The following is a 24411-nucleotide window of genomic DNA, read 5'->3' on the forward strand; positions in this document are numbered from 1 at the left end:
TCTTGCTGCCATATCCCTAAGGGGCCCCATTACGCGCCTGACGTTGGAGCTCCCAACTCAGTAAGCCCACCCTCTGCGACCGCCCGGATCTTGCAGACTGAGGGGCAACCTCTGGAACAGGACAAGCAGCCATGTCCGGCCAAAGATCAGTATCAGCCTGAGACAGAGCCTGAAACCAGTTCGTCAGACAAACTGGAGAGGCCTTCCGTTCAGCCCTCCGGAATATCTTTCGCCCCCTGCCACACCTCGAGAAGACCTCCCACTCTACCACAGGCGAGGGATCAGCCTCAATGTGGGCAGTATCCCGGGCAGCCACAGTCGCAGTCCGATCAGGGGATGCGTGGGACGAGCTGGCCGTCCCCAACAAACCCCGATCCGGACCCCCACAGTGATGCCCATTGGCAACAGCCTCAAGCTGTGTGACCGAAGCCAACACTGCCTGAAGCTGGGAGTGAAGGGATGCCAACTCAGCCTGCATCCGAACACAGCAGTTGCAGTCCCTATCCATGCTAACAACTGTTGTGCAAAGAACGTCTGAACTAATCTACAGAGAGCACAAACAAATCGTCACAAAATTTAAACTGTTATTAAAATACAAGATTGCCTAGTAAATGCAGTAATGCTGCTACTTGCACACTGCTGACACACTGCTCGGCGGAGGAAGGAGACTACACGATTTTACACTATTCAGGTACTACAACGCGACGCCACAACTCTCAAATACTATAATACGCCCGAAATTTATGAATTAAACAATGCAAGTACCAAAAACACGCAAAGAAATTAAGAATTAAACTATGTAACAAATAAGTGAGCTAAGAGTATACGACTTGCTGCTGGCAGCTGCTTATCCAACGGCGGCAGGGAGCACACCACCACAGGTTCTGGAGGAATGTGGTGAGGATGTCCACACACTCAATCCAGATCACAAAGATGACATCAATGAATCTGAACCAGGTGAGGGGTTTAGAATTCTGGGTGCGTAGGAAGGATTCCTCTAGATGACTGATGAATAGGTTGGCATATGATAGTGCCATGCAGGTGCCCACAGCCGTACCCTGGGATTGTTTGTAGGTAATGCCTTCATATAAGTGATTGTGGGTGCGGATATAGTTGGATATGGCAACTAGGAAGGAGGTTGCTGGTTTGGAATCCGTCGGACGTTGGGAAAGGTAGTGTTCAATAGAGGTAAGGCCATGGGCATTAGAGGTGTTAGTGTAAACAGAGGTGGCACCAACAGTGACGAGCAGGGCGCAGTGTGGTAAAGGGACACGAACTGCGTAGAGTCAATGGAGGAAATGGCTGGTATCTTTTCTATAGGAGGGTAATAGGTTGAAGGGGTTGGTCTACGAGAGCAGAGATTCTCTCGGGGAGGGGGGGGGGGGGGGGCATCATGGGTGGTTAGGTTCATTGGAGCAAGTAGAGGGGGGGGGGGGCTGGTAGAGAGGTGAGCAGAGAGATAGACTCCAGGGAGAGGTTCTGGGATGGGCTTGAGGACTTGAGGAGTGGCTGGAGATCCTGCTGGGTTTCTGATATGGAGTCACAGTGGCAAGGTTTGTAGGTGGACGTATCTGACAATTGGCAGAGTCCTTCTGCCAGGTAATCTTTGCAGTTCAAAACAACAGTGGTGGAGCCTTTGTCCACAGATAGTATTAGAAGGTCAGGATAAGTTTTTAGATGGCTATGGTTCTTTCTGAGGATGTAGGGTTAGTTTGCATGTTGAGGGATTTAGGGAATAATGGTCAGGCAAGGTTCGAGGTTAAGAAATTCTGAAAAGTTAATGAGGTGATATGGGGGCAGTGGGGCTGGATCACAGATGGATGGAGGAGTGAACTGAGTCAGGCAGTGTTCAACATTGGTCTTTGGTTGAGTCTGATTGGTAGGGTTGGTGGCAAAAAAGTGTTTCCACTGTAGGGACCAGGAGAAGGAGAGGTCTTTAACAAGTCCTGCACGACTGAATTTGCCGAGTGGGGCAAAAGGTGAGGCCTTTTAAAGGACTGATATTTCTGGGGGGCTATGGCTTTATAGAAAAGGTTCATGACTGTGTTTGAGGTCTGTTTAGCTTCTGCATTTTGTGTGGTGGTGGGAGGGAGTTTTGGAGGGTGGGGTAAATGTAGTAGCCCTGCAAGACAGGGTTTGTCAGCTATGAGGGGGTGTGGAGGAGGTTTTGAGGTTATTGTAGAGGTGGTGGACAGTGGTATTACAAAGTGGGAGTACGAAGTGAGCAGGGTGGAGAGTTTTTTGAGGTGGTGTTGAGCATGTTGCTCTAGTTATGGGTTCCAGGAATTTGAGATTGCATAGCAGGAGAATTTTGCAGATGGAGAGAAGGTACTGCATGGAGGTTTGGGCCTGACTGATATGGTTTTGCAGGACTATGTTGGTGAGGGCTAGCACCTAGCTGCCCAACCCTCTCTCCATTGCATCCCTGCACGGTCACCAGCAACACTTCACTGTCCCTCAGCCCTACCATACTATCCCTTCCCCTCCCTGCCCCAGCCTCCTCCTTACCCCCACCCAGTTGCCACTCCCATCATGCACTGCCACTGCTGGCTGCTTGAGCTGCTGTTCGCAGTGTGGCTTCAGCTACCAGAGAGTGCAGTTATATGCGTGTGTTGCATTTGTGCGTGTGTGTCTGTCGTCTATTTTTGATGAGGCCGAAAGCTTATTTGTGACAGTCTTTTTGTTGTGCCTATCTGTGACTCAGCGTTTCTGCTACATGGTGAGTAGCCTCTTTCCTTTTCATATTATTATTATTATATATCTCAACTGTCATATTTTATTGACAATAAGTGTTTTAATGTTGCGACCCTATTTTAATACCACCTTCAGGGATCAGACAGGCATCTACCTATGAGATGGCATACCCATACTCCTGAATGGCTCTCCATTGAACTCCTGGTTATGACCTGACTTTGGCACCAACCACCATTGCATCCTACCCTCAAGGTGCTACAGTTCTCACAAATTAAGACATTGCAATTATTTTACACTTGTAATTTTCACATATTTATGCCATCACTGTACCACCATGATATCTGCTGTGTAAAATCAACCACTCAGTGAACAGCCTTACTCATACATATCAAATGGCAAAAGTGAAAACTCAATTTGTGAACTCTTTCATGAAATTTCACTTACATGTCTTATCAGTATGGGGCAACTCCAGTGTATGTTTCTTCACTTTGTCAAACAGCAGCTCTGCTCCTCCACTACAAAAAGAAGTAACAATGAAATTAGATAAGGAACGGTGACAAGCATAATTCTGATGCAAGCACTACCCACATTATTTAAGAATGTACAGATTAACATAAGCAATGTAAACTGGTATAGCTAACACAGTAACATTTAATTATTTTGATTAATGCACATTAAACAATTTAATAAAACGTAATAAAATCTAAATCAGGATGGTCAGATGGAGATTTAAGGCTTGTAAATGCACTGCAGTTGGGCACATAGGCTGACAGTTGCTGGAATAAACACATCAGTGTTTGAAAGTCTTTTGAATCCCAAAAATTGAATACAACAGAGTTGGTGTTTAAGAATAAGTATATTGATAATATGATTTTGGGTAACGATGTTACTGCATGGTAACAAATCACAGCAAATAATGCAAAAAGTTTTGGTAAAATGAATTAGATAGTTCCCGTGTGTGTGTGTGTGTGTGTGTGTGTGTGTGTGTGTGTGATTGGGAGGTACCCAATGGCAAGGTTACCTGAACCATTAAGACAATTAGGAGAAACGAATGTAGGTGAAACGCCAACAATGTGCTAAAATTAGTTTGAAGCAATCTGATGTAAAATTCCACTCACCCTCTCCAAATCTCACCCATGGTGAATTGCACAATCACACTAAAATAAATTTTCAACTAAAATACATCTAAAACAAGAGGCAAATGAAAATAAGGACACAGAATATGTGGCTGGGTGATCACTTACAAAAACCATGAATGAGCCAACCACACTGATAACATTTTAGAAACTTCCCATTAAAATTTGAGGGAACAATTCGGACAGTTCAAAAAATCGTAAAACACATACTATGTTTGACTCATTGTCAGTAAAAATATTGTGAAAATCTGTTGGCAAATGAGCCACTGTGCTCTTGTGACCTGCACGCCACAAGCACCACTCCTTCATCATACGGCTGTGTCCTTACACAAAGATGAGAGAGAAAGATTCCATCCTCCACACTGAAAACAGTGAAGTCTTGAGTAACTGGATCATGAGGACAGAGTCATCTGTTTATATCCATCTGATAATACAGCTATGCACTTGTGGTGCTCATTAAAAACATCACAAAATATTGTATGAGATGGAGGAGTGCAACCTCTCCAGTACCATTTTAAATCTAAAATTAATTTGAGCCTCTACTGTAACCAGTGGGATAATCAGTTAAAAACCTGGATTTGAGTTTGTACTTGCCCCATACCAAATTACTCCAGCAAGTGTTTCACGCAAATCCCAAACAGCCTAGTTGCTCGTGGACAATTGGAGGTGTTACAAAGTCTCATGAGCAACAGTACGGTATGCTGGTGAAATAAGAGCAGTGAGGACCTTACATGCTTGACACAATGAGGAGCTGCGGCCAGATGGTGAGTGGTGGTTCCCCAGGCTCATCATAGTGACTGTGTATGGGACTGGTCCCATTATCATTCGTGGCCAGCCTGATCTCCTCAAGGTGATTAGTGTCATTAATCTTCAGGCATGAACAGCTTGTTGATTCATACACTGTGCATCCATGGTCTAGCTGCAGTCTCATAAAAGCCCTAAAAATACTGCAGCATACTCATCCTGTCCTGAGGCTAAGGCACTTTAAGATACCCAGTACCTTCTGTGTTCTTCCCCTTTGTCATTTAGTTATGGTAACCACAACAGTTTGGAATCAAAAATGTGGCCCAGAAACTTCGCCATGTCTTTAAAGTATAGAATGGTATGCCTTGTATGCAAGTCAAGTAAATTAAAAATACAATGACAACGATAAAAATAAAACACACACAAACACACAGACAAACACAAACACACACATTTATTTATCTGCAGAAACTGTAATACTCGTCTTTGCAACTCACTCCTCCGGCCTCTTCACTGTAAGTTGTAAGTAATGGAGTAACTGTTGTGGTTTTGGAGGAGGGATAGAACTGCAGAATTGGCCACAAGACTCCTCACCATTCATGTCATACTGTTAATGGCAATGGCAAAGAGGGTGACACTTAAAATATGCCAATATAATACTGCTGGATAGCCACCTCCACCAGGGTCAGGTAGTCAACAGTTGACTGCTGTCTCCTGAACCGATGCTGAATTCGCTCCAAGGACTTTCCTACACAGTGTGTTAAGGTGACACCCAGGAAACCACTGGGACGCATTTTCTGCTTTTCTGGTTTGAAGAGAGGTATCAAAAGTGCCTCACCTGACCAACTGAGAACTTGTCCACCGTCAAATTAAAACACACTATGAGTATTTCCATTGTGGCTGATTGCAAGTTTTGCAGCCTGCTGCATCGGATTTGGTTGTAACTGCACACAGTATCACAAGCCACAGACAGTGCTCAATACAACTCCCACATGGAGAAAGAGCAATTATAGGACAAAGAATTGGTGAATTTGAAGTTCCACGTTGCACAGTAGCAGCACAGTGCTGGATCGTGCTTGGCAGTGTCAGTATTCATTGCAAAACGCACTGCCACTGTCTGGACGATGTCTTATGGTGTTATTTGGAGACATCCCTGGTTCAGAACCGCTGCAATACATACATAAATGCATTTACCAGAAATCCTTCTGATGGCCTCTATACTTCCACAAAACAAGTGGTGTGACTGATAGAGCCCAGGAACTCTTTGCCATGAGCTTCTCTTGCTCTTATTGATTATGTGTCAGGCCCTGGTTCTAGCTATTTGAAGAGCTCTAAGGTTTTCTACAGTTGTGCGGAACTTAAACCGTCACAGAGCTTAACACCTGACCCCAACTGCAGAGTGCCATTCCTCAATTCACTAAGGTACAGGCTGCCTTCTAAGATTACATAAGGACTTTGGGATGGATAAGTCGGCAGCATGGTGGATCACTCAAGTGATGTAGTTCATTCAGCTGCCTCAGTGTTCAAACACAGTCAGTTGGCTAAACAGAGTCTAGTTATGTCTGCTGATCATCCATTTAGGTGGTTTACTTTTCAGTACTGCTCCATCTGTTAGGTGGATCCACAGTAAGAAGTCGTCACTGGAATGAAGATCAACAGTAACCTCCCACTCAGCAGAATCTGCAACTGCTGAGGAGCAGAAAGAGATATCTAAGGCTGGGGATAGCCCAGTAGCACAGTCAAAATGAGTTGGATTGCCCGTTTCAAGATATCATAAGGCTCTCTAATGCTTGACCCCTGGGGCAAGAAGACTGGAAGCCTCATAACACATTATGGGCATTTAAGTCTCACAAAAGGACAAAAAGTACGGGGACTTGGTAAGATCTGTGAGAGCGTAAGAATCTATTGCTTCTTGTGGAGGCAAATACAGTGACCACATGGCGATCCTCTGACCGATATGACCTTCAACTGCAAATGTTTGCAGCTCAATGACCAAGGATAGTGCAGAAGAGTGGTATGTATCGTGAAGAAACACAGCTATCCTCCCTCGGCTTGCCCCTGTCATGTCACCCTTGTGGTGGAGGGTACAGCATCATGCCCAATGGATGGCAGTAAGCTTAAAATGGGTTTCTTGTAAACATGAGAACAGGGGAAACTCCTGCACTGTAGTTGCAGCTCCTTCACATGTGTCCTGAACCCACTGATGTTCTGCTGTAGTATGGGAGCCATTTTATCAGTGAGGTTTTTCTTTCATCCTGTCTCTAAGCCAGGGTCTGGAAAGAAAGCTGGTAGTCTGGGTGCTGATTCATCACACTGTCCAGTGAACTATATGCTCCTACAGGTGCACACAGAGAATGCTGGTTAGCTTGCTAGTCAATGTGCAGCAGCCCCATTATGAGTAAAACATCATGCGCACTTCACGCGATTTTACAAAAACCACTTATTACAAAAAAATTTACTATAACGAAAGGTTTAGCTTCGTATGGCAGCTTCATGGTGATGTGCCCATCATTCCTCTAATGGTCTTGGTGCATTATTACACCAGACATCAGGCCACAGCTCTTGGCTGATATATATCTACAAATCAGCAAGTTAAATGTTTATCTTTTTCTCTGTTTTCCTCGGAACCTATTTAGTAAATTATGTGTGTATTTTTTTAAAGAGGATTAGGATTAATCTCACAGTTTTGTAAGTGTCAATTCATTCAGTCTGTAGCGCAGGAGCTGTTCATTTGTTTTGAGCTCTGCAGTCTTCCTCACGCAATTTTACAGAAACCATTTATTACAAAAATGAAAAATTGACTATTACGAAAGGTAATAGACAATACATTTGGTAAGCTAGTCAGTCAGGCTCCAGCTCTCAGCTGATATACATCTACAGAGCAGCAAGTTAAGTGTTTATCTTTTTCTGTGTTTTTGTCATAGTACATTTATTAAATTTCGTGTACTTCTCTGTATAAGAGTTCAACCTCGCTTTTTGCAAGGATGAATTCATTTAGCCTGTAGCTCAATAGCTGTTCACTGAGCAGCCAGCTTCATAGCTTATTAACATGTCAGCATCCATTGGTGGCACATCTGGAGCATAGGACGTTGTCTCCTTTTATAGTTTACTTCTTCAGTTAGTCTTGCGAGGATGGTTAGGACGTGCGCATGCTGTGCGTGGATGCAGGAGGAGCTGGTCACAGTTCGCAGACAGCTGAATGCGCTTTTGGCTACAGTCCGTCACCTTCAGGCTGCTGCCTCAGGGTGTAGCAGTGGCGGAGAATCTGGCTCGTCATGTGGGACACCTCAGGTGCCACTTGTTTTGCGCAAGGGCTCTGCTTCTGAGGCACCTCACAGTGTTGCCCATCATGGTTTATCTGCCCTCACCACAGGGTGAGTGGAGTGTGCTAACATGTTTGCATCTCTCAATATGGATGGCCAATGTGGCCAATGTGAATGGACAGGTGGCCACTCCCTCAGCAAAGTCCAAGCAGGCACACGGGGAGGGGTTTACTAGTTATCGAGAGCTCTAACATTATGCGCATTATGGAGCTCCTTATGCAGAGAATGTTGAGGGCTGAAAAGAAAGCAATGTGCACTCAGTATGTCTGCCGGAGGGAGGGAGGGAGGAGGGGGGGGGCCTTATCCAAGATGTGAAGTGGCCTCGCCTGTGGCTATTGAGCGTGCAGGGTGCAGTCATCTGCATTTTGTGGCTCACACTGGCAGCAATGACTCCTGTCACATGGGTTTGCACAAACGGCTGGTGGAGGTGATGAAGACTGCTGGCCTCATGAGTTGGGTGCAAGCAGAGCTCACAATTTGCAGCACTGTTCCCAGAGTTGATTGGGGTTCTTTGGTTTGAGGCCGAGTGGAAGGTCTCCAACAAAGGCTTTGTTGATTCTGTGACGGTCTTGGCTGCAGATTTCTAACCTGTGTTATGTGGGGATTTGTAGAATCCCCCTGAATAGGTCAGGGATGTAATACACAAAGGAAGTAACTATTCAGGTAGCAGAGTACTTGTGAAGTGCCAATGAAGGTTTTTTCGGCTAGGCAGTATTTTGAGAAGCTCTGATGAACACTCGTCAGGCAATATGCAGCAAGGGAAGTCAGATTGCATTCAGAGTACAGACACTTCAAGTCCCCAAATTTTATCAGTAAACTGTTAAAGTATTTGTAATAAAGTTCACGAATTTACTGTCCTCCAGGAAAGTTCTCGTACTCACGTTATATGTAGGATCAAGAGTTGGCTGAAACCCAAAGCAGAAAGCTCTGAGATATTTAGCAAGTCATGGAACATATATTGGAAAGGCAGATTAGAGGCCACTGGACAGGGAGTGCTCCTTCCAGTTCACAAAAATATTGTCTCTACTGAGGTCAAAGTTGAGTGTGACAGTGAAGTATAATAGGTGTCGGTAAAACAAGAACATTGTTGGATATTTTTACCAGTCATCCGGTTCTGCTGTCACAGTTCTATAATCATTCAAAGAAAGTCTACTGTCTGTTATGCATAAATACCCAGATCACGTAATACTAGTTGGAGGTGACCTTAACCTACCAAGTATAGACTGGGATGTCTAAGTATTCACTGTGCGAAGTACAGACAAACAGTCATGCAAAATACTTCTGAATATGTTTTCTGAAAAATGTCTTGAGCAACAAGCTCGGCAGCCCACAGACCTTTTAGCTACAAATAGGCCAGATCTTATCAGAAAGGTTAATATGCAAACAGGAATTAGTGATCATTATGTCATTATAGCAATTATGGTTAAAAAAGGTAATAAATCAGTCAAGGAGACTAGGAGAGCATTTCTACTAGGTGAGCAGATAAGTAGTTGTTAGCATCTCACTTAGACACTGAATTGGCATAACTTAGTTCCAGTAAGATGGATATAGTGGAATTATGGGCAAAGTTTAAGCGGACTGTAAATATTGGTCTGGAGAGTTATGTGCCTAGTAAGTGGACAAAGAATGGGAAAGATCCGCCATGGTTTAATAATGAAATTGGAAAAAGCTGAGGAAGCAGAGGCTGTTGCAGTCTCGGTTCAAAAGAAAGTGCACAAATGACAACAAGCAAAGGTTACTAGAGACTCGTGCATCTGTGAAAAGATCTTTGCATGAAGCATGCACCAACCACCACCATCACACACCTTAGCAAAAAATCTGACAGAGAACCCAAGAAAATTATGGTCCTATGTAAAAATCACTAAGCAGGTCTAAGGCTTCCATTTGTTCCTGATTTAACAGTCTGGTGCAGCAGCTGATTTGACGCTTCAGGCAGACTCCCAAATGGACAACATAGCAATAAGCATCCCTGGCGTAGAGACGCAACTGACAGATTTGAAATCCCAAATCAGTTTTACAAAGAGTAGTCTATGGCATTAGCTCCTTACCTAGCCTGCATTTATCATGAATCTCTCGTCCAAAACAAAGTCCCAAGTGACTGGAAAGAAGTGCAGGTAACTCCAGTAAATAAAAAGGTTAGAACAGATCCACAAAATTTCAGACTAATATCCCTAACATTGGTTGGTTGCAGAATCCTGAAACATATTCTCAGTTTGAATATAATAACATTTCTTGAGACAGAGAAGCTTTACGTCCACGAATCAGCATACATTTAGAAAACATAGCTCATGCGAAACTCAGCTTGCCCTTTTCTCATATGATATACTGCAAACTATGGATGAAGGGCAACAGGCAGATCTCATACTTCTAGACTTCCAGAATGCATTTTACACAGTCCCCCACTGCAAGCTATTAATAAAGGTACAGGTATACGAAATAAATTCACAGATATGTAAGTGGCTCGAAGATTTCTTAAGTAATAGAATCCATTATATTATCCTTGACAGCAAGTGTTCATCAGAGACAAGGATATCGTCAGGAGCGCCCCAGGGAAGTGTGATAGGACCGCTGTTCTTCTCTATATACTTAAATAAACTGGTGGACAGCAATCTATGATTGTTTGCTGACAATGCTATCATGTACAGTGTAATACCACAACCCTCTCTGGGATCCTGTATCCTCTTCCAGTCTCATCCCTACCCTCCAGAACACAGTCATATCAGTTATTTACACCAATTTAAACTGCTGCTTTGATTTTGTCTTTTCTGGTTATCTGGATTCGAAAACATGAAAGGTTTTTTTTTTTTTAAGCTATTCTTCTGACATTGTTTACCTTGGGCCTCACCAGTATGCAGAATGAAGGAAACATGCTGGATTAAAAGCTTATGTACCATCACAATTTGTACGTTATACAAACTTCAGGCACATGGTAGGAATAGTTTTGCTACTGTAATTATGGAGTAATTAACGATTAAAGTTCCGATATTTGTAGTCATCAAAAGACAGCTAATTTTATATTTTCAAGGTACAAAATTGTTTGTATCCCTAATAGAAATATGACATGATGATTTTTTTCAATCAGAACTAAATGTGCTCATGTTCTAATTGGTGTTAGTTAATAAAACTGTAATTACAACTATATAGAAATATAAAATTTTACTCGTACAAAATTTAATTAACTGAATCTAGGCCTTTCATTCATTCAATAAAACTAACCCCTCTGTTATCCTGAAAATGATAGAGTGATTATCCTTTCAGCATATAAAATGATACATGCAAATTAATAAAATGTATTGTTGCAATGATAAAACGTGTAATTTATAGTCTTAATAGAAACAGACTCTTTCCTGTCTTTGTATAAAATTATTCACTTTTATTTGATGTACATTTCTGTGTAATTTGGGAAGATGTATGTACAAATTTTAATTGTATAAATCTAAAAATTAAATATGTAACAATGACAGTAATTGTTTACCAGCCAGGGAAGGCGAGAGCGCTAATGCGCTGCTTCCTGGACTTGGGTAGACGCGCCGACCCCAGATCGAATCTGCTCGGCGGATTAATGACAAGGGCCGGTATGCCGGCCAGCCTGGATGTGGTTTTTATGCGGTTTTCCACATCCCGCTAGGTGAATACTGGGCTGGTCCCCGTGTTCCGCCTCAGTTACATGACTCACATACATCTGTACACGTTCGCACTCTTTCATGGCTTACACTCAACGCAGACAGCTGAGGTACGCTACTTACGTCCCAGGAGGTTCGAGGTGGCGGTAGGAAGGGTATCTGGCCACCCTCTGCAACTAACACTGCCAAATCCATAATAACAAGGCTGACCCCACGCTGACATGGGACAAGGCCCAAAGAAAGAAAAAAACTACCATAAATAGAGGCAATTTGTACGCAGCCAGAATTTCAGTCTGAGGTCAGTCTTACGTCAGTTATGAGACAGTGTTAACTCAATTTTACGTATGTAGTTCACCGCCAAACATCTAACATGCGAAATAAAACTCTTTGCGAACAAGAAATACTGGAAGCTTGTTTAACCATTGCATGATACCTGGGTGGCGATGCAGCAACATCAAGATGAACCTATGGCAGCATTAAGAAGCAGCACCCCGGATTACACAACATACTTATTATTTATTTGGTGGAGGATATCCATAACATGATTTTTAAGCAACGACACACATCCCAAACTTCACAACTCAAAAACATTATGTTACAACAGTAAGGTGTCAAAGTTGAGTGACTGTACGAAGAGACATGATGACTTAAACAAAATTTCTAGTTGGTGTAATGAATGGTAGCTAGCTCTAAATGTGAAAAAATCTAAGTTAATGAGGATGAGTAGGAAGAAAAACCTGTAGCATTCGGATACAGTACAACTAGTGTCCTGCTTGACACAATCAAGTCATTTAAGTATCTGGGTGTAATGTTGCAAAGTGATATGAAATGGAACAAGCATGTGAGGACTATGGTAGAGAAGGCAAATGGTCGACTTTGGTTTATTGGGAGAATTTCAGAAAAAACTGGTACACCTGTAAAGGAGAACACATATAGGATGCTGGTGCAATCCACTCTTGAGTGCAGCTCAAGTGTTTGGGATCCGTACCAGGTCAGACTGAAGGAAGACATATGCAATTCTGAGGTGGGCTGCTAAATTTGTTACTGGTAGGTTCGAACAATATGTACGAGTTATGTTTCAGAAACTCAAATGGGAATCCCTGGAGGGATGACAATGTTCTTTTCAAGAAAAGCTATTGAGAAAATTTGGAGAACCAGCATTTGAAGCTGACTGTTGAATGATTCTATGACCGCCAACATACAATGCGCGTAAGGACCACAAAGGTAAGATACAATAAATTATTGCTCATACAGAGACATATGGACAGTCACTTTTCCCTCACTCTATTTGCAAATGGAAGAGGAAAGGAAATGACTAGTAGTGGTACAGCATACTACACACACCACACACTGTAGAGTTAAATGTAAATGAAGATGTGGATGCAGATGTATGTTTCTTTCTATGAAATTTAGCTATGATAGTGAATTTTTCTTTACAGTTGGGAGGAGGTCTCCAAACTCGAGAAAATGAACATTCACTTCCGATCAAATGTGCATGAGAATGAAATATTCATGATATGCCCCATACCTCCTAACCCATTTGAAATACTGAAGCAAGGTTTTGGCAAATCATAGCAGGAAAAGTGGAGAGTATTTTGCCGTGCGCTTGACACACGGAACTTCTACATCAATATGGCCATAGCTGTAGCTTTTATTTAATTTTTACAATCCAATACAGTATTTTTTATAAAATCATTGATAGGTAGTGAAAAGAGTATGTGCTAGTATGAAAATAAACATGACATTTCTACTTTTGTGTTACTGCAAACAAGCACAAAGTTTTATGTAACGTATTGACCTCTCTGGCTACCTACTGCTTGTTTAATAAGATGCTGTTTCAAGATCCTACTGCAATAACTACTGCAATAACTACTGCAAGGTGAGTTTGTGCTAATTATACCATATTTTGGCAAAAGAAAAAAAATGGAATCTGTAAACATGAGAAATGTAGTCATTACTCATAACTGATGATGCTTCTTCAAATGAGAAAAGAATCCTATAGGCCATCATATTTTTAATTGGGAACAATTGGAATGGAAACTTAATAAATTTTCTTCTGGCTCTTCACCTGAGAAATATAAAAATTATTCGCAGCAAATAGTGTACCACATTTTTTTCCTACCCCAGTTCAGAGAGAATTATCTTTTGATTGGTTAAAGATAGCTTATACATATTTACACCTATTATCACCTGATCACCACACTGATACATGGACAAAAGGCCCTGAGATTCGAGTACCCAACATAATCGCAAGCTAACCATCCTCTTGAGCAGTTTACAGGCTAATCAGTCGACAGGTGTCGAGAGACACTGGGTTCTTGCTGGGCTTAAATACGGGCTAACTAAGCCATCTCACCTTGCAATGGTGACACCCGTGAGCCAAATGCAGATGAAGATTCTGAATAGATGTTGCCTTTGGGTAACATCCAAGTGTTACACCATTGGGTTGTGGATGGAATCTGGGCCTGGGGCTGAGTCAAGTGAAGAGGTAAGAGGGTGCAAGAATTACCATTCATGGAATGGTTCATTGTAGCCTTCAGCTTGGTGGGTGTTGAAACAGAGAGAGGATTCTTCAACTCATCATTTCTGCCAGAGAAAGGTAGCAGAATAGGAAGAGGACGCCTATGCTGTCGCGAAGTGTGTCGTGAGGTATTCTGCAAGGACTGATGGATCAGTATACAGAGAACCCTGCAGGATAAGACCCTGGACAGTTGATTGTCATTGATGGTCCAGAAGGCTGCGGAGCTTGGACCAAACCTGGGATGAAGAGCCATACATCCCCAGGGAGGAAACACAGTGCTCCCAGCATTCCGTTTTACTCTGCTTAATAACGTAGTGAGCCTTAGCACAGTGACACTTAAAAGTGACAAGGTTAGCCTGTGAAAGGTGTATAAATTGTTGAGTGACCGCCACAAGGGGTGTTATGCACTGAAGTCCCTGAGGAGGAGATACAAGGGTCGGAGTTGCTGTATTAAGGTAGGTAGTTCAATATAAGGAAGTGGCCTATCTGAAGGCAGGTAGGAATTGCAAATGGTGATTTCTGGGGTCGTATGCACTCGTATCACTATTGCTTTCAGGTTGGTACAAAGGGAGATCCAGTCACTAATGACATCACTGTGAACCAAAATGCAGACCCCTTCAGATGCTATCTCGGGGCCAGCACAGTTCTGACAGAATGCTCAATAACCATGAAAATGTGTTTCTTAAAGAAAAAGGCAGAACACAGAATAAGAGAAACAAGCTGTATTTGTGGTAGATGATGACAACATCTATTGCAATTCCACTCGATTATAGTGTCGCAAGAGTCCAGGTTAATAAAGAAGCCGAGGGGAGGTTATGTTATCGGGTCAGTGGTCATCACCGATGAGGATGGGGTGACATCCATAAAAACTAGGTCTGATTCAGAGTGAGAAGGAAGGGGCAAAGCCACCCAAGATGTCAGCAAAGTCTCGACCTTGGATTTGTACTCCTGCTTCTTCTTCTCCCTTGGAGGGAGGGAAGAGGTGTTATCAGTAAGGGAATATGTGGCAGTGATGTCCAGACTGGACAGTGTGTGAGCAGCTTTGGGGCCCTCATCTGACCCGAGGTTGCATGCTTCCTACATTGAGAACACCAGGCAGAGGTATTTGGAGATGGGGGCTCCATCCCTATCTGGAGCCAGGGAAGACAATTTCTTCTCTGGCCGAGTAGGAGAAGGAGAAGGAGGAGGAGGAGGAGGAGGAGGAGGAGGAGAAGCGGTTCCTTGAGGAGAGGGACAAGAGCTGCTGGAGGGAAGGGGGAACAGCAGGGGTGGGAGAGAGGAGGGGGCATGAGACCAGAGTAAGGAAGAGGAAGGAGGAGGAAAGGATGTAACAGAGCCAAAAGTAGAAGACATCAACACTGGGTGAAGTCAGTTATAGTTTTGTGAGCCTCAGTATAAGACAATCTACGGACTTATACTCTTGGATCTCCTTTTCTTTGTTGTAAGATGGACAATCAGGCAAACATGGAGAGTGTCAGTCATGACTATTTATACATACATAGTGAAACAATGGGGCTTCCCTCATGGAGTGGATGTCCAGTCACCACACAGTGTGTCCGCTGTACAGCAGGAAGATATGTTCCCAAAAGAAAAGCACCTCATGGGTGGCAGTAAGTATGGCTTCATGTCACATTGGTAACATATAACCTGGAGCTTCTGTGGAATGGTATCTCCCTCAAAAGCCAGAATAAAAGTGCCGGTATTAGTGTGGTTGTCTTTACAACATTGCTGCACACATCGAATAAAATAAATGCCTCATAGCTGCAGATTAGCCCGGAATTCCTCATCAGTTCAAAGGATGAGGTCCCTATGAAAAATCACTCGCTGGACCATATTAAGAGACTGGTGAGGGTTAATAGACACTGGGACTAGATGATAAAACGCATGTAGAAAAAGCTATGATCAACCAGGAGCCCAACCTCAGCTTACAGAGACTCCATTTCGTCAAACTTGTCCTCCACAAAAACAATGGCTTTGTGGCGATGAATGTGTCCCCGTCCATCCTACTTCAAACCAGGTAGCGAGGCTGCAATAGCTTGGGGCTCCGAGTGTACACGTACAAATTCAAGAAAGAATCACGAGCCCTGGAGAGTATCCACAGATGAAACAGGTATTTAATTTGTAATGTATAATAGAATAACACAGCATTTTTGCTGCAGATTATAACCGACTCAATAAAACTCTTTCATAACTTTGAGGCTGTGAATACACTGACAACTAGCAGAAGCTTGCCAACTATGCATCAAAGTCAATATCACTGATGAATTAAAAGATGCTTTTAGTAAGATGATTCACTCCCTCACTTTGTACTGGGATAAGGATGGAATGATGTGATTCTGTCAGAGACAGCAAAGGACCTGGAAGAGCAGTTGAAAGGAATGGACAGTGCCTTGAAAAAAGGATATATGATGAACAGCTACAAAAGCAAAACACATGTAATGGAATGTAACTGAATTACATCAGGTGATGCTGAGACATTTAAAGTGGTAGATGAGTTTTGCTATTTGGGCAGTAAAATAGCAGATGATGGTCTAAGCAGAGAGGATATAAAATGCTGACTGGCAATGGCAAGAAAAGCATTTCTGAAGAAGAGAAATTTGTTAACATTGAACTTGAAGCTTTTGAAATGTGGTACTATAGAAGATTACTGAAGGTTAAGTGTATAGATCACATAGTTAATGAGGAGGTACTGAACAGAATTGGGAAGAAAAGAAATTTGTGGCACAACCTGACAAGCAGGAGGGATCGGTTGATAGGACACATCTTGAAACATCAAGGGTTCACAAATTTAGTATCAGAGTGTAGGGGCTAAAAATGTAGGATGGAGACCAAAAGATGAATACAGTAAGCAGTTCAGAAAGATGCAAGTTGCAATAGTTATTCTGAGATGAGGAAGCTTACACAGGATAAAGTAGCATGGGGAGCTGCATTGAACCAGTATTCATACTGAAGACCACAACAACAACAATCTTCTCCATATAGTTACGTGCTGCACTTCAATGCATTCTAATTTTGTTTTCTTATTTAAAGCCTGTATGACAAATACCAGGTCTGAGAGCCATGTGTGATGGTAAGATCGATACACAAATTGAAAACCACCTTTTTTAGACATACTACTAAGTTAGCCTTCTTGAAATATATAAAGCTCCAATACTTTCTCTTTTTGTTAGTAGCCTGAGTACCAATTTCCAATTGCTGGCTGTTGCTGAATTATAGGACTTATCCCTATAGATCATTTGGACTACCTGCGAAGAGCACTACTTCATCTGCAAATGTCAGGTGGTATGATTTCTTTCCTGTAGTTGTGATTCCTGGGTTCTCCTAATCTTGTCTTCTACAGGCATGTTCTAAAGTTTCTTCAAACTGTAAATAACTTGGTTGAGATCAGATCTCCTTCTTTAACTCTTCTCCAAATGTTAAATTTTTCACCTAATTTTTTTCAGATTTATTGCTGTTTCTGGTTCCATTTATGAATCATACACATTAAGGTTTAAAGACTGGTGCTAACACTGCACAACACTTTGACATAAATGGGAATTACATGCACATCTTTCTGATAGCACACCTTACCAGCAACTCTCCCCTTAGTATTTCTGTGCCAAATGTGATGCATCTTTCCGAAATCAACTTTAATATAATATCTCCACTTCTGTGTAATACCTGGCCAGGTAGCCACATGTTAATGCAACCACTTCCGGGGCAGGGAGGTATGCTGGCCCCACATCAAAACCGTCCAGCAGGTTAACAAGGGGCTGGTGTGCTGGCCAGCCTTGGTCATGGTTTTTAGGCAGTTTCCCACATCCCACAAGGTGAATATACTGGGCTGGTTCCCAAGTTTCACCTCAGGTTCATGCTACGCATACACTTTCTCACACTAGCATACAGGATGTACTCTACATGCAGAGAGATTGGGTACACTGCTTCTGTACTGGGTGGGAGGGTGAAAGGGGGGGGGGGGAGGAGGTGAATAGCAGACTCATGACCTTGGCTGTTTGTTCTCCTTAAATACTTACTTGAAATACTTACTCGGTGTCAGCATCTGTATAATGATCACATTCTATACAAATACAATTTAGTATTCCTATTTCCAACAGACTACATAATTTCATCTGGGTGGTTGTTTTTGGTACATCTTGATACATCACTGCAATTTAATGGTGTTTCCTATCTGAACATGGTTTTTAAAGTTTTAAATATTGCTTTCGTGTTTTGAAAGTACAAACATAATGTTAGTACCAGTCGGATGCTGAATCCCACCCCATATATCCCATATCGTCTAACAATGCACTTCTACTTCTGCTTGCAGAATAGGCTATGAAGCAAGCACATAGAGCCCCAGCTACAGCTGTGATTGACTGATGCCCAGCCCCTACTACCCAACTTCCTAAAATGTCAACCACAATGTTATTTTAATCAAAGTGTTGTAGAGGTAGTATTAAAAGTGTGCAAATAATTTCCATGCCAAATATGGCCAAACATGACACACATTTCCAAATCAATACAGTTGTTACATATGGACTTACTGAAATAATTGTTCAAATTTAGATCAAATATTAAGCAACATATATATTTGTACAACATTTGTACAAGTGAAAATGAAGTATTAACATGAAAATAAAATTCAAAAGTTAAACAATGGAAACTCCAGGTTAAAAATCAACAATATAAGGGAAAAGATAGACTGCTAGTCACTGTAAAGATGTCATGTACGACATGCTGAATTGCAGAGAGGCACAGCAAAAAGACTGTTACACAATTAACTTTCGGCCAAAGCCTTCTTCAGAAACGGAAATGTGTGTGCACGCACATGCACACATTCATTACACAAGCAAGTCCACCTCACACCCATATTACTGCTGTCTCCGGCAGTGAGAATCAGTCCAAGCTGCCAAAGATGGCATTCGTGTGTACGAGACGTGCTTACTTGTATGTAAAATCCAGTTGGGCAGGCATGGCCATAGTGAGGGAGTGCATTCACTTTACGCAGAAAGAGCTGGACAAGAATGCGCAAACTTTGCTCCCATGCCACCTGCATATGGCACAGGCACTACCAGGATACACATGGAAATGGGTGGAGTGCAACTCTTCCACTGATAATGAGGTACAGAAATGACATGATACCACAAAACAGCTCAGCAAATTTGCCACTGTCAGGAGCTCCAAAGGCCAACAAGGAGGCAAGTAACACCAGGGCTATTGCGAATATGATAAAGAAAGTACTGGATTCAGCTACAACTTCAGACCTCATGAAAGTATGAGCATCATACCCATCGCAAGGACTATACTGAAATGGAAAATTATTAATGACATTGAGGAAGCAAAGGAAGAAATGGAGATCAGGTGGGAAACACGCATGGTCATCAACAAGTCTGTGTTTCTGAAAGCGTACATGATTGCAATGCAACGAGAGATTATCCAATCACTGAGAGATGATGATGACACGCCAGCCGGGGTGGCCGAGCGGTTCTAGGCACTACAGTCTGGAACCACGCGACCGCTACGGTTGCAGGTTCGAATCCTGCCTCGGGCTTGGGTGTGTGTGATGTCCTTAGGTTAGTTAGGTTTAGGTAGTTCTAAGTTCTAGGGGACTGAAGACCTCAGAAGTTAAGTCCCATAGTGCTCAGAGTCATTTTTTTGATGTTGACACTATGGCCTTTCCATCAGATGGAGGGAATGCAATGCTGGTGATGTACAGCGACAACTATTATCATAAAATTGGCTCACTGCTACAGGGTCCAACCTATAGAAAGCTCAAGAAGGATCCAACCACTATGGCGACCAGTGACTCTACTGAAGAGCTCAGGTCTACCAGAGGACGTGAAGAAGTGGTCATTTCCCAGGGTGCCAGTGATGTCACACCTGTATGGACTGCCCAAAATCCACAAGGTCATCTCTTTGTAGCCATGTGTCCTTAACTACTTTCACCACATCAGCCGAGTTCTTAACATGTCCCATATGGGATTTTAGAAGTGTTGCAAGATATTTGGCTAGTTCACAAGGAAGGGGTGCCCACGAAGCCAATACTCAACACCATTAATTCACACAATTATGGACTAGCTAAATATCTTGCAACACTTCTAAAATCAAGTTACTTAAAATCCGTCTTGATTGCAAATTTTTTTTAAAATTCATATGACCGGTTTTGGTTCATTCAGAACCATCTTCAGATCTGTAAAAATAATGATACTAATTTACTATTTCATGGAAGCAAATCTTTTTCATCCTATCTATTCAACATCAAATGTACCAGAATGTACCTGATATTTCAGTTACAGGAGTAACCCGTCCAAATCCAGCAAATTTCACATGCTACATCACATAAAATTGGTTGGCAGGGTGCACGTCATTTATATTAATTATAACACTATTACCGACAGGTGGCGTCTGGTACATTTGTTACATTCTATTTGCATAAACTGTACCAGACGCCACCTGTTGGTAATAGTGTTACAATTAATATAAATGACGTGCACTCTGCCAACCAATTTTATGTGACGTAGCATGTGAAAGTTGCTGGATTTGGACGGATTACTCCTGTAACTGAAATATCAGGTACGTTCTGGTACATTTGATGTTAATTAGATAGGATGAAAAAGATTTGCTTCCATGAAATAGTAAATTAGTATCATTAATTTTACAGATCTGAAGATGGTTCTGAATGAACCGAACCCGGTCATATGAATTAAAAAAAAAATTGCAATCAAGACGGATTTTAAGTAACTTTATAAAATCACTGATTGCTGTTATCCCATAAGACATTATGTCTGTTTTTGCAAACTTCTAAAATCCCTTATGGGACATATTAAGAACTCAGCCAATGTGGTGAAAGTAGTTAAGGACACAAACCTACAAAGAGATGACATGCTAGTGAGTTTCAACATATCACCATTCATAAAATTACCTCTACCTTGGGCAGAGATGTCAGTCGAGGCGGAAGTGCAGAGGCAAAGATGATGTTGAATGACAGGTGAGGTATGAGTGGCGGCAACTTGAAATTAGCGGAGGTTGAGGCATGGCGGATAATGAGAAGAGAGGATATACTGAAGGGCAACTTCCCATCTCCGGAGTTCTGACAGGTTGGTGTTAGTGGGAAGTATCCAGATAACCCGGACAGTGTAACACTGTGCCAAAATGTGCTGGCCGTGCACCAAGGCATGTTTAGCTACAGGGTGATCCTCATTACCAACAAACACTGTCTGCCTGTGTCCATTCATGCGAATGGACAGTTTGTTGCTGGTCATTCCCACATAGAAAGCTTCACAGTGTAGGCAGGTCAGTTGGTAAATCACGTGGGTGCTTTCACACGTGGCTCTGCCTTTGATCGTGTACACCTTCCGGGTTACAGGACTGGAGTAGGTGGTGGTGGGAGGATGCATGGGACAGGTTTTACACCGGGGGCAGTTACAAGGGTAGGAGCCAGAGGGTAGGGAAGGTGGTTTGGGGATTTCATAGGGATGAACTAAGAGGTTACAAAGGTTAGGGGGGACGGCGGAGAGACACTCTTGGTGGAGTGGGCAGGATTTCATGAAGGATGGATCACATTTCAGGGCAGGATTTGAGGAAGTCTTATCCCTGCTGGAGAGCCACATTCAGAGTCTGATCCAGTCCCAGAAAGTATCCTATCACAAGTGGGGCACTTTTGGGGTTCTTCTGTGGGAGGTTCTGGGTTTGAAGGGATGAGGAAGTGGCTCTGGTTATTTGCTTCGGTACCAGGTCGGGAGGGTAGTTGCGGGATGCGAAAGCTGTTTTCAGGTTGTTGGTGTAAAGGTTCAGGGATTCCGGACTGGAGCAGATTCGTTTGTCACGAAGACCTAGGCTGTAGGGAAGGGACCGTTTGATGTGGAATGGGTGACAGCTGTCATAATGGAGGTACTGTTGCTTGTTGGTGGGTTTGATGTGGACGGACGTGTGAAGCTGGCCATTGGACAGGTGGAGGTCAACATCAAGGAAAGTGGCATGGGATTTGGAGTAGGACCAGGTGAATCTGATGGAACCAAAGCAGTTGAGGTTGGAGAGGAAATTTTGGAGTTCTTCTTCACTGCGAGTCCAGATCATGAAGATGTCATCAATAAATCTGTACCAAACTTTGGGTTGGCAGGCCTGGGTAACCAAGAAGGCTTCCTCTAAGCGACCCATGAATAGGTTGGCGTACGAGGGGGCCATCCTGGTACCCATGGCTGTTCCCTTTAATTGTTGGTATGTCTGGCCTTCAAAAGTGAAGAAGTTGTGGATCAGGATGAAGCTGGCTAAGGTAATGAGGAAAGAGGTTTTAGGTAGGGTGGCAGGTGATCGGCGTGAAAGAAAGTGCTCCATCGCAGCGAGGCCCTGGACGTGCGGGATATTTGTGTATAAGGAAGTGGCATCAATGGTTACAAGGATGGTTTCCGGGGGTAACAGATTGGGTAAGGATTCCAGGCATTCGAGAAAGTGGTTGGTGTCTTTGGTGAAGGATGGGAGACTGCATGTAATGGGTTGAAGGTGTTGATCTATGTAGGCAGAGATACGTTCTGTGGGGGCTTGGTAACCAGCTACAATGGGGCAGCCGGGATGATTGGGTTTGTGAATTTTAGGAAGAAGGTAGAAGGTAGGGGTGCGGGGTGTCGGTGGGGTCAGGAGGTTGATGGAGTCAGGTGAGGTTTTGTAGGGGGTCTAAGGTTCTGAGGATTCCTTGAAGCTCCGCCTGGACATCAGGAATGGGATTACCTTGGCAAACTTTGTATGTGGTGTTGTCTGAAAGCTGACGTAGTCCCTCAGCCACATACTCCCGACGATCAAGTACCACAGTCGTGGAACCCTTGTCCGCCGGAAGGATGAAGACAACTCTTTGTCTTTAAATATGTCTGCTTGTGTCTGTATATGTGTGGATGGATATGTGTGTGTGTGCGCGCGCGAGTGTATACCCGTCCTTTTTTCCCCCTAAGGTAAGTCATTCCGCTCCCGGGACTGGAATGACTCCTTACCCTCTCCCTTAAAACCCACATCCTTTCGTCTTTCCCTCTCCTTCCCTCTTTCCTGATGAGGTAACAGTTTGTTGCGAAAGCTTGAATTTTGTGTGTATGTTTGTGTTCGTTGGTGTGTCTGTCGACCTGCCAGCACTTTCATTTGGTAAGTAACATCATCTTTGTTTATATATATATATATATATATATATATATATATATAGTAATAAAGAATATATTAATTTGTTGTCAGTAAGCGAAACAGTAAAGTAGGGTAACAAAGTTATCTTTGATATAGAGGGAGCCAAAGTGATAGACTCTTGTGGTGATATTGTAGCTACTGCAAGTAATGTAACAGGTATTTACTATGTGAACACAGTTCAAAATAATGCTGAAACAGAAAATCATTCTGTTTATGCTGCAAAAGGTTTCTTGTGGCAAAGGAGACTTGGACATTTGAATAGGAAAAGTATGACTTTTCTTAACAATATGGCAACTGGAATGGAAAATTATGGAATGAATAATGTTCAATGTGAGTTTGCAAGGGAAGCAGGCTAGATTGCCATTTAAATCTAGTCGGAGCAGATCTACCGAAGTCTTGCAACTCATACATTCAGATCTTTGTGGACCTATGGAGAATGAATCCTTAGGAGGTAGCTTCTATTTCCTGACATTCATAGATGATTTTTCTACATACGTGCATGTTTATTTTATAAGTAGCAAGGATCAAGTGAATGATGTATGTGTTGTTTATTGCAAAATAATGAAATATATGCTGCCCAAACAAGACAGACTGGGAAGAAAATTAAAATTATTAGATAAGACAATGGATCAGAATATGTAAACATACAGTTAAAGGAACAGTTGAATGGAATGGGTATTAGGCATCAGACTACCATTCGCTACAGTCCTTCTCAGAATGGAGTTGCAGAACGAGCCAACAGAACCATTGTAGAAAAGGCAAGAAGTATGTTAAGCGATGCTGAGCTACCTAAGTGTTTTTGGGCAGAGGCTGTGTCAACATCAGTGTAATTAATTAACAGATCACCTACCAAAGCTGTGAGACACAAGACACCTTATGAAGTATGGACTGGGAAGAAACTGGATCTAAAGCACTTAAAAGTCTTTGGATGTGAAGCCCTGGTTCAGATTCCAAAACCATTAAGAGGAAAGTTGGATGCAAAATCTCAAAAATATATTTTTGTTGGCTACTGTGAGGATTCAAAAGACTACAGATTTTATAATCCTGTGAATAAGAAGACAATACGTAGTAGAGATGTAGTATTTTTGGAGGATTATAGACCTAAAATAAAGAAAAGTAGTCAAAATGACACAGTAATGCAATCAAGCATAATGTGTGATAGTACTGAAACAGAGATGGAAACTGAAACAGAAGAAGACGAGAATAAAGAGGAAGCTGATGTGCTACCC

At 42.6% G+C, this 24411-nt stretch overlaps 1 protein-coding gene across 2 annotated transcripts in view; it reads right to left on the reverse strand.

Annotated features, from left to right (window-relative positions):
• LOC126187681 (ubiquitin-related modifier 1) overlaps window positions 1-24411 on the reverse strand; it is a 57329-nt gene that overhangs the window by 29275 nt on the left and 3643 nt on the right. For both annotated transcript variants that reach the window (XM_049928916.1, XM_049928915.1), the window contains exon 2: window positions 3139-3209. In XM_049928916.1, coding sequence (XP_049784873.1) covers window positions 3139-3209 — 71 coding nt within the window. The remainder of the gene's footprint in view (window positions 1-3138; window positions 3210-24411) is intronic.

Source organism: Schistocerca cancellata, chromosome 5 (genome assembly GCF_023864275.1).
Source record: "Schistocerca cancellata isolate TAMUIC-IGC-003103 chromosome 5, iqSchCanc2.1, whole genome shotgun sequence".
In the NCBI taxonomy this organism is placed as follows: domain Eukaryota; kingdom Metazoa; phylum Arthropoda; class Insecta; order Orthoptera; family Acrididae; genus Schistocerca; species Schistocerca cancellata.